The sequence below is a fragment of the Parasteatoda tepidariorum genome, chromosome X1 (assembly GCF_043381705.1).
Source record: "Parasteatoda tepidariorum isolate YZ-2023 chromosome X1, CAS_Ptep_4.0, whole genome shotgun sequence".
Taxonomy (NCBI): Eukaryota; Metazoa; Arthropoda; class Arachnida; order Araneae; family Theridiidae; genus Parasteatoda; species Parasteatoda tepidariorum.
The window spans coordinates 70,434,087-70,447,142 of NC_092214.1; the positions used below are offsets into that span (position 1 = coordinate 70,434,087).

The window sequence follows — 13,056 nt, forward strand, 5'->3', positions numbered from 1 at the left end:
CCAAATAAGTCTGCAGCTGCTCTTAAAGGTGCACTATTTCTGACAGCTTCCATTGCTTTTCTTCACTAACTTCTGGTTTAGTGAGTTTTTTTTTTTAAATGTTCGCACCATTTTTAACTGTAAGAAGGTAAAATAACAGGATTCATCATTTTATTAAATATAATGTTACATCGTAAACTTTTCAATTTTCTTAAAATTAAATTTTTATTCTAAATCAAATTTTCTTGAATATTTTTATAAAATTTGAAAATAATTATTTTATTGAATCTTTTAATGAATTCCTTGTTAATAAATTCTATTTTCATCAACAATGCAACTAACTGAATCTTGATTTTAAGCTTTTAAAAAAATTTCATATAACTTAAATTTTTTTTACAAACATGCTTCCTTGAACACATTCACATGTTTTTCAAAAAATTTAGAATAATGCCTTACAGAAAAAGTTGAGTATTTTAAATGTAACAACTGTAATTAATGGGCTTTTTGCAGACTGACTTTTACAAGATTGCTTAACAAAAAAATAATAAGCCCGGGGCACCTTTCAACACTGTTGAAATCTGCCCCTGGTACAGACATTTTGGTTCAAGTATTATCAACCACTTTAAAAAAATACTTTTTACAAATAAATAATACAGTTAGAAGCAGATTTAAATAAACTAGTAGATGATTAAATGTCACTTCCCTCATTAAAAGATTACTGGTAGATAAACAGTTTTAAAATCAAAACTGCCTTTTGGAATGTTAAAACCTGTTCCACAGTGTAACACAACAGTGGTAAAAAGAAAGTGCTTAAAACTAAATGTCAACAGTTATGCATAATTAAAGCTTATTGTCTGGCATATTGGCCAATCATTAAGCAATATTAAAAGGCAGAAATCGTAGTTGTTGAGAGGTGCCCCATGTTGAAATATACTCCTCCCCTCTCCCCTAATTTGTGAAAATTAAAAATTTTATTAAAAAATCAGCACAAAAATATGGACTTATCGTTTCTATCGTAGTATTTTGTGAAACTAGTTTTTCCTAAAGTTGAATTTGTGAAGGTACTGCTAAACAGTAATAAATTTGGCCTAGACAAATGCCTGATTTTTTATAAAATATTTCTACAACCATAACTCTTAATAACCTAACTATAACTCTTCCAATAAACAGACTATTAACATTCCCACTTATTAGAAGAGTTTCCTTCAATAATGTAAATAAATACTATCCTGGTGTAATATCAGAAAATAATTTTTATTGATTGTGATGCACTTTATTTTTTTTTTCAAATGAGAATTAATAAATTAGAATTATAAATGTTAAAATAGCATAGCAATAGAAGTTTGGAAATATATTATAAAATATTTGATTTGGGTTCAGTTTCCACCATCTTATAGCAGTTTCGATAAAAAAAATTTAAGAACTCACTTTATTTTTTATAGATTGATTCCAGTTGTCTAAATTTATAATATATGTCATGGATGTGTGGAGAATCGAACTCTATTACAATAGTCATGTCTGCAATAGGTTTCAAGAAATTAATCATATTTTCAACACAAACCCAAAATACATAATCAAGCAGTTGTCTTTTTATGTCAGAGGAAAGATAAGCTTCTTGACTAACAGCTAAGTTTTAAAGAAAAGGCTCTGCAAACAAAATAAATTGCTACCCTACCTTGTTTTCCATTTAATGAAATTCTGTGTCAGAATGGTTGTGATTAAATAAGGCTTGTAATACTTTTATCTGTTTTAATAATATCAACTGCATTTCAAACGTCATACAGTCTAAAACCTCAACAACAGCGCTAGAAAGAAGCAAAATGTGATGGTCCAAGAATTATAATTGAAGGATATTTTCCCTAAACTCTGGATAATGCAGCTTTCACACTGATGTTTTCTCTCTAATAACCACAATAAAGTTTTCAGATCTGTTTTTCAATAACATTTAAAATAAGTACAGACAAATAGGTTACATTGGGTCTTATTTTTTATTATAACAAAATCAACAAAAAGTAGTTCAGGTGTAGAAGCTACAATGTTTATTTTTCAAATTTCTCCACCCATCACATTACAAATATAAGTCCGAGTTTTGCCTTCCACTTTAATATATTGAGCATACAAGTAAGTAGAAGCAACACCATATCTTATAAGTGGAATGAATGCAGGTCAGATCTCCTTAAAAAATTCTAGCCACAGAAGATGTTCAATCATGGTAGACATTTACAAATATGGCTTTTATGAGGCTTTGTTTAAGAATTTAGTTTGCTTGAGTTTTCAGATGATCTACAAAAGATTGTAAACCTAAGCTTCTTTGTGAAAATAAGCATGAAGGTTGCAACTTCATTTTGTGTTAAATCAGATAGTTCAGATGAGAACAGTCGAGCACTGTTACAACTACTTAAAGGTTGGTTCGATACATATTGACATACTTGCATCTTAATTACACATTTTCTTAGAAGTTTGATAAGGCTTACCAATATTATGACAATCAAGAATTTTCTGAAAATCAACAGGACATGTAAACAACACTTTTTCATTTTTTTTTTGGCATTGGAATGTTTAGATGCTTAAGTACTTTTTTTACAGTACTTGTTTTCTAATGCTTTATTTTTCTGTTTGAAAAAATCAAAAGCTGGACTTTTCTTTTATACTATTCTGAAATAAATTCTTCAATATATTATCAAATTCACTATCCCTGAAAAAACAACTTCTCTCACGTAAATATACAAGTTCAACTGACTCATTAGTCAATTTATCTGTTAGTCAGCAAATTGTGGAAAATTAACATTTTTCCAAATAGTAACCGAAAACAAAACCAAGGAATCTTTCTCAAATAAAAAAAATATATTGCTTTTATAGGCACCAACAAAAACAGGAAAGGACATTTATTTAGAATATTAAATAGAAATAAGTAAATTTTGTTAGAAATATATTTTAGTTAGATTTAATGCTCTTTCTTAAAATTTATCTCCGAAAATAAGTTTTTTATTTTTCCTGCATCTAAATGATCTATAATTCTTTCTTTGTTCCATATTTAGTTTTTATACTATGCTGTTTTGCTGAAGAAAAAAACTCTTATTTCAAATTAGCTGAATACTTTTTTATGAGTTTTCAATCAATATTTGTATGATTTTGACAGGATTAAAAAATACATATAAAAGCTTAAAAATTTCAATTTTTTAATGTACTATTATAAATCACTAAATGAATTTTTTGCCTGATTATATTTTTAAAAAAAATTCCTGTTTTTGATGTAACAATTTTCACCGGACTAGCTGCAATTAAAAGGTTAATATCATGGATTTTAATGGGAATATTTTGGCATTTATAGCCAATTTAATAAAAATAAAATACTTTTATAGATCAAGAAACAAAATAAACAAATTGAGAGTTTTTAAAGAGTGAAACCATACTTTTATCTTTTTAATTTAATAGGTTACTTGGGAAGCCAAGCAGAGTATCTCCATTTAATATTGAATAAATAGAGGTAGGGAAGAAAATACATAGTAGCTCAAATTGAGTCCATAATGAACAGTTAATGGGTTAATAAAACTGAGATTACCCTATTCTAGGTTAAAATAAACTATTATTAAAGAATTACAACTAATATATCAACAATATTATTAAACAGTTTCTTTGGTTCAAATTATTATTTCTAGACTTTTGTAATAAGATTCTAGCTTCTGCTCCTTTCAAGTTTCAAAATAAATCAATAATTAAATTAATCCATTAAACCGTTTTATTCACAAATGAAATTCTACAAACACAATGATAAACTTTTCACTTACAAGCTAAACTAAAAATTGCTATTTAAATATATATATATATANATATATATATATATATGTTCATCATTCTAAGAAATTGATAATCTATCGAACTTACTTCCATAATGTGGTCAACAATAGTATCTACTATCGCTGAAGAATACTTAATATTTTCCTCTGCTATCATAGTTAGCATGGTAATATGAGGTTTGCTATTGCAATTTAGATCAAGAAGCGATGATCTATAATCTTCAGCAACAGCTTTTGCCATGCTGGCAGGAAAAGATATGAAGTTATAGGACGTTCACAGATTATAGTTACAAATATAACGGCATGCTGTGTTCAACTCTAAAATCATTAATAGTTGCAGACAAAATAAAAGCAAATCTTGAGTGATACAGGCTGTTAACGTGGATTAATAATTCCCTTCTGGTTTTGAAACATATTTTTTCTCATCATTTACAATTAGAACTTAGAATCGAATCCTGCTTCCCATTACTGTTCACTAACTTACCTATGCTAAATATAGCCTATATATTATTAATTCAGTTAGATGAAAAAACAGTTTGATGAACTTATTTTATTAAAAAGAAACATAATGTAAGTAAAAATTTTACGATTTATATTTCATTATTTAATTAATATAAAGAATAACCGTCTCAATATCTTAAATACTTGGGGAACTTGGGTACCTTCATGCGTAAAAGAAATAGGCAGCTGGAAGCGTAACAATACCAAACAAATATCAGAATCAGAACACGAACATATAAGAACACGCTTGTTGCTCGTTATTCATTTGGAGTAAAATTTATTCTAGTTGGATTCTAATACCATTTCTAGAATTCTGTTTTTGTTTAGGAACGACAAACACATCTTGTTGAATCATATTAAATTAATTTTAGTATTTCGAAGTGATTATCATTTTTAATTTCGTTTTAAAGGAATTGTAAAAATGGATATTCCAGGATATATTTACGATCACATAACAAAAAGGTACTATCGAGAAGCAACTGGACCATGGGCAAATGTGAAAAAGGAAGTTATGCAAATTGAAGTAAAACAGACAGTTTCTCAAATGAACTTTCCTAAACCTAAAAGCATGATTGATTTGCTTCAACAAAGAGAATATGGAATGCGTAAGAATTTTAGCATTGAATCGCCATTTTTAAAATTAAAAACTGATGTGAGTTTTGATTCAAGTAAAAATGTAATGGCAGTCAGTGATCAACTTTCACCAAGTGTATTGATGATTAAAGGTGGTCAGCATAATATTTTTGGATTATGGAAAACTAAAGATAAATGGAACCAGATTGTAGGGGAAGTTTATATTGATTCATCAAAGTTAGATCCTCAAGTTGATTTCAGAAAAGCTTTTGTTATTGGTGTGCAAGACTTTTGTGATGGCTATAGAGATTCAGAACTTCTCATGATAGCCTCTAATGATTATATGACAGAAAGTGGAAGAATTATTTTACTTCACCGTGCTGGTGGAGAAGAAAATATACAGCCTGCAAGATATCACTTGAATAAATCAACAGTATTCAGTTGCTGCTGCAACTCTTTTGTAAGAAACTTTGCAGTTGGAAGCGAACTCTCAGTTACTATTGAAAATTCTATGGGGCGTTTATATAGTAGACATGCTTATGGAAATGTACATTCAATCCAATATAATGATACTGGAGACCTCTTATACTGTGGTCTTCATAATGGAGCTTTTTCAGTAATGGATTTAAGAATGCGGGAAGAACCTACAAATCTGAAGCTTTTTGACTCTGGAATAAATGAATGCTGTGTGTTAGGGAACAAAGAAGAAATCATCTTGGGATCATTTGATGGTGTAGTATGCAAAGTAAGTTAAAGTTAATGTATTTTCTTATTAATTAAGTAAAACTTGGGTTCGACAGTCATGTTTTGATTCTATAGTTTATCTATGCTTGTTCATTGTGTTTATTAAATTCAATTCTGTTTTGTTTTCCATCTAGAGATCTCAGAGAATCTACTTGATTTCATTTTATAATTTTACAAGGAGTTAAATAGTGTGGCCTAGAAGGATAAAGTAGAACTAAACTTGATTATTTATTTATTTATTTTTTTAGAAATTGTAACGCAATTTTGGATGTTTAATCCAGAAATAATTCATGTATATAGTCTGCCTGCACCATATTTTGATGCCCTTTTTTGGAAACTAGAATGCTATTTCGGAAGTTTAATCTAAAAATAATACAGGGCATATGTAGTCATGGCTCTAGATACCACTGTTCAAAAAAAAAAATGTAACTTGAAAAAATTTTAACCAGTTTTTTTTTTTTACACCTTGGGGGTGAATGATGGATTCGAAACAATTTTTAATTGTGAAGAGCATTCACTGCATTTTTGAAAGAAGATCTCGAGTAGCGATTGTTTTATTTTTTTAAACACTTTTGTTATGCAGCTCTTTTTTTCTTTTATTTTTTTTACTCTCATAATAAAAAAAAATATTAAAATTTTCGTAAATAAAGCAAAAAAATTTTCCAAAGACATGGGTCCTCCCAATTACACAAGCCTGCAAAATTGAAGTTTTTGAAAATTACGAGAGAAGTTATTGCTGATTTTTATGTTATTTGATGCTATGATTTCGAATATGACTTTCATTTTCCCCAATCCTGTCAGGATTTTTTGCAAAATTGATATTGATGTTTTTATTCTGAAATCTTATTTGGAACGGAATTCTCTCAAACAATTGTGCATGTACTATCTGGTAACTGTCGTCTTTTGATCATTTTCATTTTGATCAATGTAAAATTTAATGTGAACTGATTTTTGAGAGATTAACTAATCTTCTAAAATGAATAAAAATACTGTTGCCAGATCGCTCAAGTCACCTCTGGTTAGGAGAAAACATCAGTTTCCAGAAGAAAATAGCCAACATACAATTTTAATTTTCTTTTATTAAGATAATTTTTGTAAAATTGGTGATTGACCAAGAATATAAAATATTGTGTATGTGTACATGAAAGATTGAAACAAAAACCAAAACAAACAAAGAACAAAAGAAAAAAGTTTCTATTTAAGTACATACTCGTTTTCCTCTGAAACTTATTTTTGATGATCTTCTTTTATGCTTAATCTCAGATCTATCTTGAGCTATCATCCAACAGTAGTCAGCGACCATTTTCTTGTCCTATCTTCCTTGATATTTACGCTCCATATCTCTGATATCTTGATGGAACCTTTCCCCTTGTTCTTCGCTGACTGCTCCTAAATTTTCAATGAAAAAGTCCACATGTGAGTGAAGGAAATGCATTTTCGCAGTCATGGAGCAACCCAAAGTTTTAAATTCGTCCAGCATTTTCTTTACAATTTCTTTATAATCAGGATCCTTGTAGTTACCCAAAAATTTACCAACAACATCTTTAAAAGTAACCCAAGCTTCTTTTTCCGTTGCTGTCATATTAGTCTCAAAATCTTAATCCTTCATGAGTTTGCGGATATCTGGACTAACAAAAAGTCCCTCTTTCAACTGGGCTTGGGATAAACCTGGAAACTTTTTGTACAGGTCGCTGTCTTTTGGTACAATCGCTGTCTTTTGGAACAGCCTTGACTAACTGCTTCATTTCACCTAATTTTATATGTAGCAGAGGTAATGATACTTTTTTTTTTTGATAAACTAAGCTGTTTCAAATAACATTCTTGATGCCTGGGAAAATAATGGCCGATTTTGTATTTTCAGCCATTCTTTTTTGACCCATTCAGCCATTTTCAGCCATTCTTTTTTGACATTCAATGTTGAGTCTTGTCACGACTGTCACACTCACAAATGAAACATGGGAACTTTGTAGATCCTCCTTATTGACCAAGAAGCTTAGAGATAACTTTCAAATCCCCGCAAATGGTCCAACTGTGATCGATATATTTTATTTTGTTCAGGACGAGAGTCAGGTTTTCATAGCATTCTTTTAAAATGCAGAGTGTCCAACTGGAACAGATGCATACTGGCTCCCATGATGAAAAAGGACAGCTTTGAAGTTTCTTTTAGTTGAATCTATAAACAGCCTCCACTCATCTTTATCGTTGATGACATTAAATTTTCTCATCAATCCAGGAAAATCAAAATTTAATAAATTCCATTTCTCAATTCCTGTACCAATATAAAAGATGTTCCTTTGGCCAACAAGTGGTTCTTTCAGTGTGGAGCCTAACAATTCAGCTGCCTCCTTCAAAAGACCCAGATCTCTAGTCAGATCATTAAGTTCAGCCTGAGAGAAGGGCTGAGGTGAACCGACTACAGATGGCTTATATTCGATATTGGAGCCTTGAACTTCCGGATGTTCTGAGTCTGAAGACTTTGAAGAGATGATTGGCAATTCAGTTAGAGGCACAGGCACATCAGGTTCATGAGGAACGGGACATATAATGTCATTAGGATAAGATTTTAGCCTTTGATTTTTCCAGTTATACACACGAACATGGCAGAACAAAGGTAACAATCATCAAAGTGGTCTTTGGGATCCCTCCACGTCATAGGAATTCCAAATCGTAAAGCAGTCTTCTTTTCTTGGTGCCATAAGCGTAATTTGTCCTGGTTTCCGAGTCATATGCAACAAAAAAAGTTGTCTTACATAGTCTGTAATGCTCCTCATGCGATTTTTAACAACGCCGCATATATAACAAAACTCATCAGGGAAACTTTCACAACGTCTCGAAGCCATGTTTCAAGAAACACACAGAGAAAAACAGACTTTAAAAATGCTTTCAAAAAATTTCAGTAAAATTAAATTTTTCAAGAAAATGTGACTTGATAAAAAAAATTTCATTACATTTTCTTTCTCTTTTTTTATTCATTTCAGCACCAAAAGATACATAAAGTTCAGCTATCAGACCCCTTGTATTTTTTTCATACTAGGCCTGTGCTATTAAAAGAAACTACACCCTCAATGGAAGGTTGTACCCTTTCCCCTCTTTGCACTGCTGAGCCACATTGCTTGTCACCAGCCCCGTGAAGTGTAGAGAAAAAGAAACTTTTTTAAATAAATTATTTTTGGAAAACTTCATAATTCCCGATACAAACCAGAATGCATGTAAACATCCAAATTATTGTTAAAAAAAATATTTCAAGAATTAAAAATTATATTAAATATGGTTTTTTTTAACAAATTTGTAAAAAATATCCTGTCTAGCCCCTTCTCCTCTATATATGACTTACACATCTTTCCTAATTATGTTTATTTCTTTTTATTTAGATATAATTCAAAATCATTATAATTTCTTCTTTAATGATAAGATAGATAGTTAGTGCATATACATGTCATTTATATCTAGTATGACTTTTTTTAGTCATTTTTGTTTAAATTTAATTTTTCATTGATACAGAACAGGGTAAGTTATGCAAACCCCTTTACTTTTTATTTTTTTAAATGCTTTCAAACAGGCTTATTACTTTAGCCGTTTCTTTCACAAAAATGGTTTCTATCTTTCATTCATTGTAAAAAAAAAATAATAATAATAACTATGTGTTAGTAAATTTCACTTCAAACTTTATTAAGTGAATTATTTATTAGAATTAAATTATTTATTAGATAGTAGGTGCTGTGATATGTATTTGGTTGGCTGAATTACAATTGCCCAGAAATAGGTGACTCATGATCATTTAACAAAATTTTTGTACATATGATTTATTGTAATTAATCTGAAAAGCATTTTTTAATGGATTATAATTTTTGTTTAGTTTGATCTCCGAATGTTGAAGGATCGTGAAGCTAAGAAAGATTCATTAGTAGTAGCAGAATATTTGGAACATGTCCATTCTGTTAAAAAGAAGCCTTTTAGCGTAAATGAGACTTTAGGTTTGCTGTGTGCTACTGGCAAAGATAACCAGACTCGTGTTTGGTCATTAAAAGGTGGTCTTCCTATAAAAATCTTCCGTCCACCCATACCTTCTGATGCTCATGGAGCCTGGTTGTTGAATGATCCTTGGAATGCTGCACTCCATATCTTTCAGAATAAAATGATGTATGTTTATAAACTTTGAACTAATTTTTATATTTATTCATCTTGATTGCATATTACATAATTTCATTATCCATAATAAATGTTTGTTTTTTTTTGTTAATGTTTTTCTTTTTTTGTTTAATTTGTGATAACTTTTGAAAATTTTTGTGTGTGCAAATTGTTCATGTTTATTATTTTTTCAAAGTACCTTTTTATCCGCTTGTTATTTTTTCATATTTTAGTGTTCTCGAATTTTGTTAAAATTTATGATTTGTATTAAAATTTTATATCTGTAAGATTTGTCAATGCAGAGTTTTTGATAATTTAATTTTGCAACCTTTTAGTAGGAATCTAGAAAATTCTGAAAGAATAAGTTTTAACATTTAAAAAACAGTATATATTTTTTTATATTCTGACATGAATATTTTTAAATTAAAATGCAGACTATGCATTTTTTTTTAAGATGCAGATATGAAAGAAATTTGTTTAATAAAATGTTGACATTTTTAAATTTTCGGATGACTTTTTTCAAAAAATTATTTCTGGAAGGGAACCGGTTATTTTTCTGTTGACAGATTTAAGTTTTGAGAAACATAAAACTTTGTATTTATAATGAGAATGCAGTTGGATTCATCTATATTACTCATTAACTTGTGATGAATAAGTAACATTTAAATGCTACATTTGAAAATTGATTTAAATGCTGCATTTGAGATTGATAACTTTGCAGCAAACATTTTTAAAAAAATTCTCTAGTAAGTATTAATTGCATTGATTAACACTTCAGAAGAAAAAAAAATTTTAGTTATTAAATAAAACATAATTTGTTTCAGAAATAAAAAAAATATTATATTTTTTTTATAAAGTACATTGATTTGGTAAATGAAGCATTCATATATTATTTAAGTTTCTATTTATCTCTTGAAGGATATATGTTTTTGAATTTATATCTTAAGCTGTTAATCTTAGCATTTATGATAAGTGTTAATTGTTACTACATACTAGTGATATGTCTGTTGAATATAGGTAAGATGAACTAATGATGTTTGATTCCTTTTTTTTTTCGACTTTAAGTACTTTTTACTTTTTTGCACTTGAGCAAATGAAATCTTTTACAGAATATACTTCCATTTTAGGTAATAAAAAAAATTTTAAGCACTTGTTTTGTTCCTAAATGATTTTTGTCTACTACATTTTTTTAGAAAAGTAGAAAAAAATGCTTATTAAAATTATTAATAAGTTCTTTAAAAGAAAAATAAAGTATCTTAAGTATCATCTTCTTTAATAAAGTAAATATTGTTTATACATTATATGCGATAAATACTAACAAATAATATTTCTGATTTAAAAAAGTGAAATTCTATTCTTACAATCAAAATGAAATTTGCTTGATAAATTCTGCATGACAATGTTAAGAGTTTGAGAATTGTACTGCATGATGTTTAAAGTTAAAGTTTACAAAATTAATCTCCCACAGGTTGAAATGTCATTAGTTTCTCTTACTTTATATCATCTTGAAGACTAATTTGTTACATGAAATCTATTTTGTATAACAAATATGTTATTAAAGTTTTTAGTATTAAATTTAAAATGATATGCTATGCCATCTACATATTTTAAAAAATGTAATTTTAACTAAGCATATTTTTGTAAAAATAAATGTTTTTGAAAATATCTGAAGCTTTATTTTTGTTACTGCAAATATGTGCAATTTATTTTGTAAATTTAAAACCATGTCAAAATTTGTAAAATAGCCTCCTCATGGAATGCACCAAAAAAAAGAAATTACATTTAAAATTTTATGTTCTTAAAAAGTTACCACCTTGGCCCGTATTTACCATTAAAAGAAACTTTTTCCAAATTGAAAAATATTTACGTCTTTTAGAATGGGCCTAAAGTTTCTTTTTGTGTGTTTGTGTAAAAAATGTAGGTTTTATGAATTTTTCATTGAAATACAAAATTCGTTTGAAATATGCATTCAAGAATTGAGAATTTAAGGTAAAGGTCATCATGTGCCTGTTGATAATTTCACTTGTGATGACTCTTTGTGACTATCGTTTTAAAGTGATTCATGCTGTATAACTATGAATTTACCATGAAGAAAAAAAAAGAAATAATGCTTGCTATCTGACCAGTATTCTAGAATGATTCTTTATACAAGAAGGTTGGTGGCCTCTAATCTAAGGGAATGGACCTTAAGTTTCTACTCGTATAATATACGCGGAAGCCGTTGGTGGAAAAAGAAACATTGACACTATCGCGGAAATTTTTTTACTATTACTAAAAAAGAGAATGCCTATAACCGAATTGTGCATTAAATATAAGCTATAAAGAATTTTTTAACTCGCCAACTATCGTATTTTAGAACATCATCGATTTTAGCGACACCTGTGCTAACTATTACATATAGAGTGACAAGGACAAAATAAATTTATTTTTAAAAATGTTTTATACATATTTCTTAGCATATGTATATGTTTTTCGAAATTTTGAAACCTATCCTTAGTCTTGGTATTAGTATCAAAGTTGTCATTTGAACCAAAAAAATTATTAAAATGTCCTCCAAAGGATCCCCTCAAAACTGTCAAAACTAGCTATTAATAATATTTTATATTATATTTGTCAATGAACGGCCAACCCAATTTTGAGTTTACGACTGCTTATGTTCAACTTCATAGCCTTGTAATTTTGAACCAATCCAGAAGACAAGGAAACTCCTGAATCAGTACCCCCATAGGTATTGATTTGTTATTGGAACATGGAGGACTTTGCGACTCGACTGATTTAACGTGCATCAGTCCCCATTTACTTTGGCCCATCTGGGATCGAACTCTTGGACATGGGCCCAATCCCCAACCAACCAGGCTATTCCGCCCCAGCTAATAATAATTGGAAAGCAATGGAGAGGAATGCCTATAGTCGAAGTAAACAAGAGTATGAATTAAATGTAAGCTACATAGAATTTTTTAACTCACATCATGTCGTATTTTGCAACATCATCGATTTTAGCGACACCTGTGCTAACTATTATACAGAGAGTGACTAGGATAAAATAAAATATTTTATAAAGATGTTCTATACATATTTCTTAGCTTATGTATATGTTTTTTGAAATTTTGATACCTGTCCTTTGACTTGGTATTAGTATCAAAAATCTCATTTGAAACTAAAAATTATTAAAGTGTCCACCCAATAATCCCCTCAAAAGCAACTATCTATACATAANTTTTTTGAAATTTTGATACCTGTCCTTTGACTTGGTATTAGTATCAAAAATCTCATTTGAAACTAAAAATTATTAAAGTGTCCACCCAATAATCCCCTCAAAAGCAACTATTAATAA

The 13,056-nt window shown here is 29.1% G+C and overlaps 2 protein-coding genes across 5 annotated transcripts in view; one reads left to right on the plus strand and one right to left on the minus strand.

Annotated features, from left to right (window-relative positions):
* LOC107451011 (pre-mRNA cleavage complex 2 protein Pcf11) overlaps positions 1–4,279 on the minus strand; it is a 106,305-nt gene extending 102,026 nt beyond the window's left edge. For 2 of the 4 annotated variants that reach the window (XM_016066963.4, XM_043041100.2), the window contains exon 1: positions 3,865–4,279. In XM_016066963.4, coding sequence (XP_015922449.2) covers positions 3,865–4,017 — 153 coding nt within the window. In that variant the 5' untranslated portion in view covers positions 4,018–4,279. The remainder of the gene's footprint in view (positions 1–3,864) is intronic. The other 2 variants (XM_071187556.1, XM_043041101.2) reach the window with 1 other exon arrangement.
* Positions 4,280–4,476: 197 nt separating this feature from the next.
* On the plus strand, positions 4,477–11,387 carry LOC107451040 (uncharacterized). Its single transcript, XM_016067012.3, has 2 exons — positions 4,477–5,595; positions 9,451–11,387. Exons 1-2 carry the CDS (start codon positions 4,699–4,701, stop codon positions 9,751–9,753), a joined length of 1,200 nt encoding a protein of 399 aa, XP_015922498.1. The 5' UTR covers positions 4,477–4,698; the 3' UTR covers positions 9,754–11,387.
* The last annotated feature ends 1,669 nt before the right edge of the window (positions 11,388–13,056 follow it).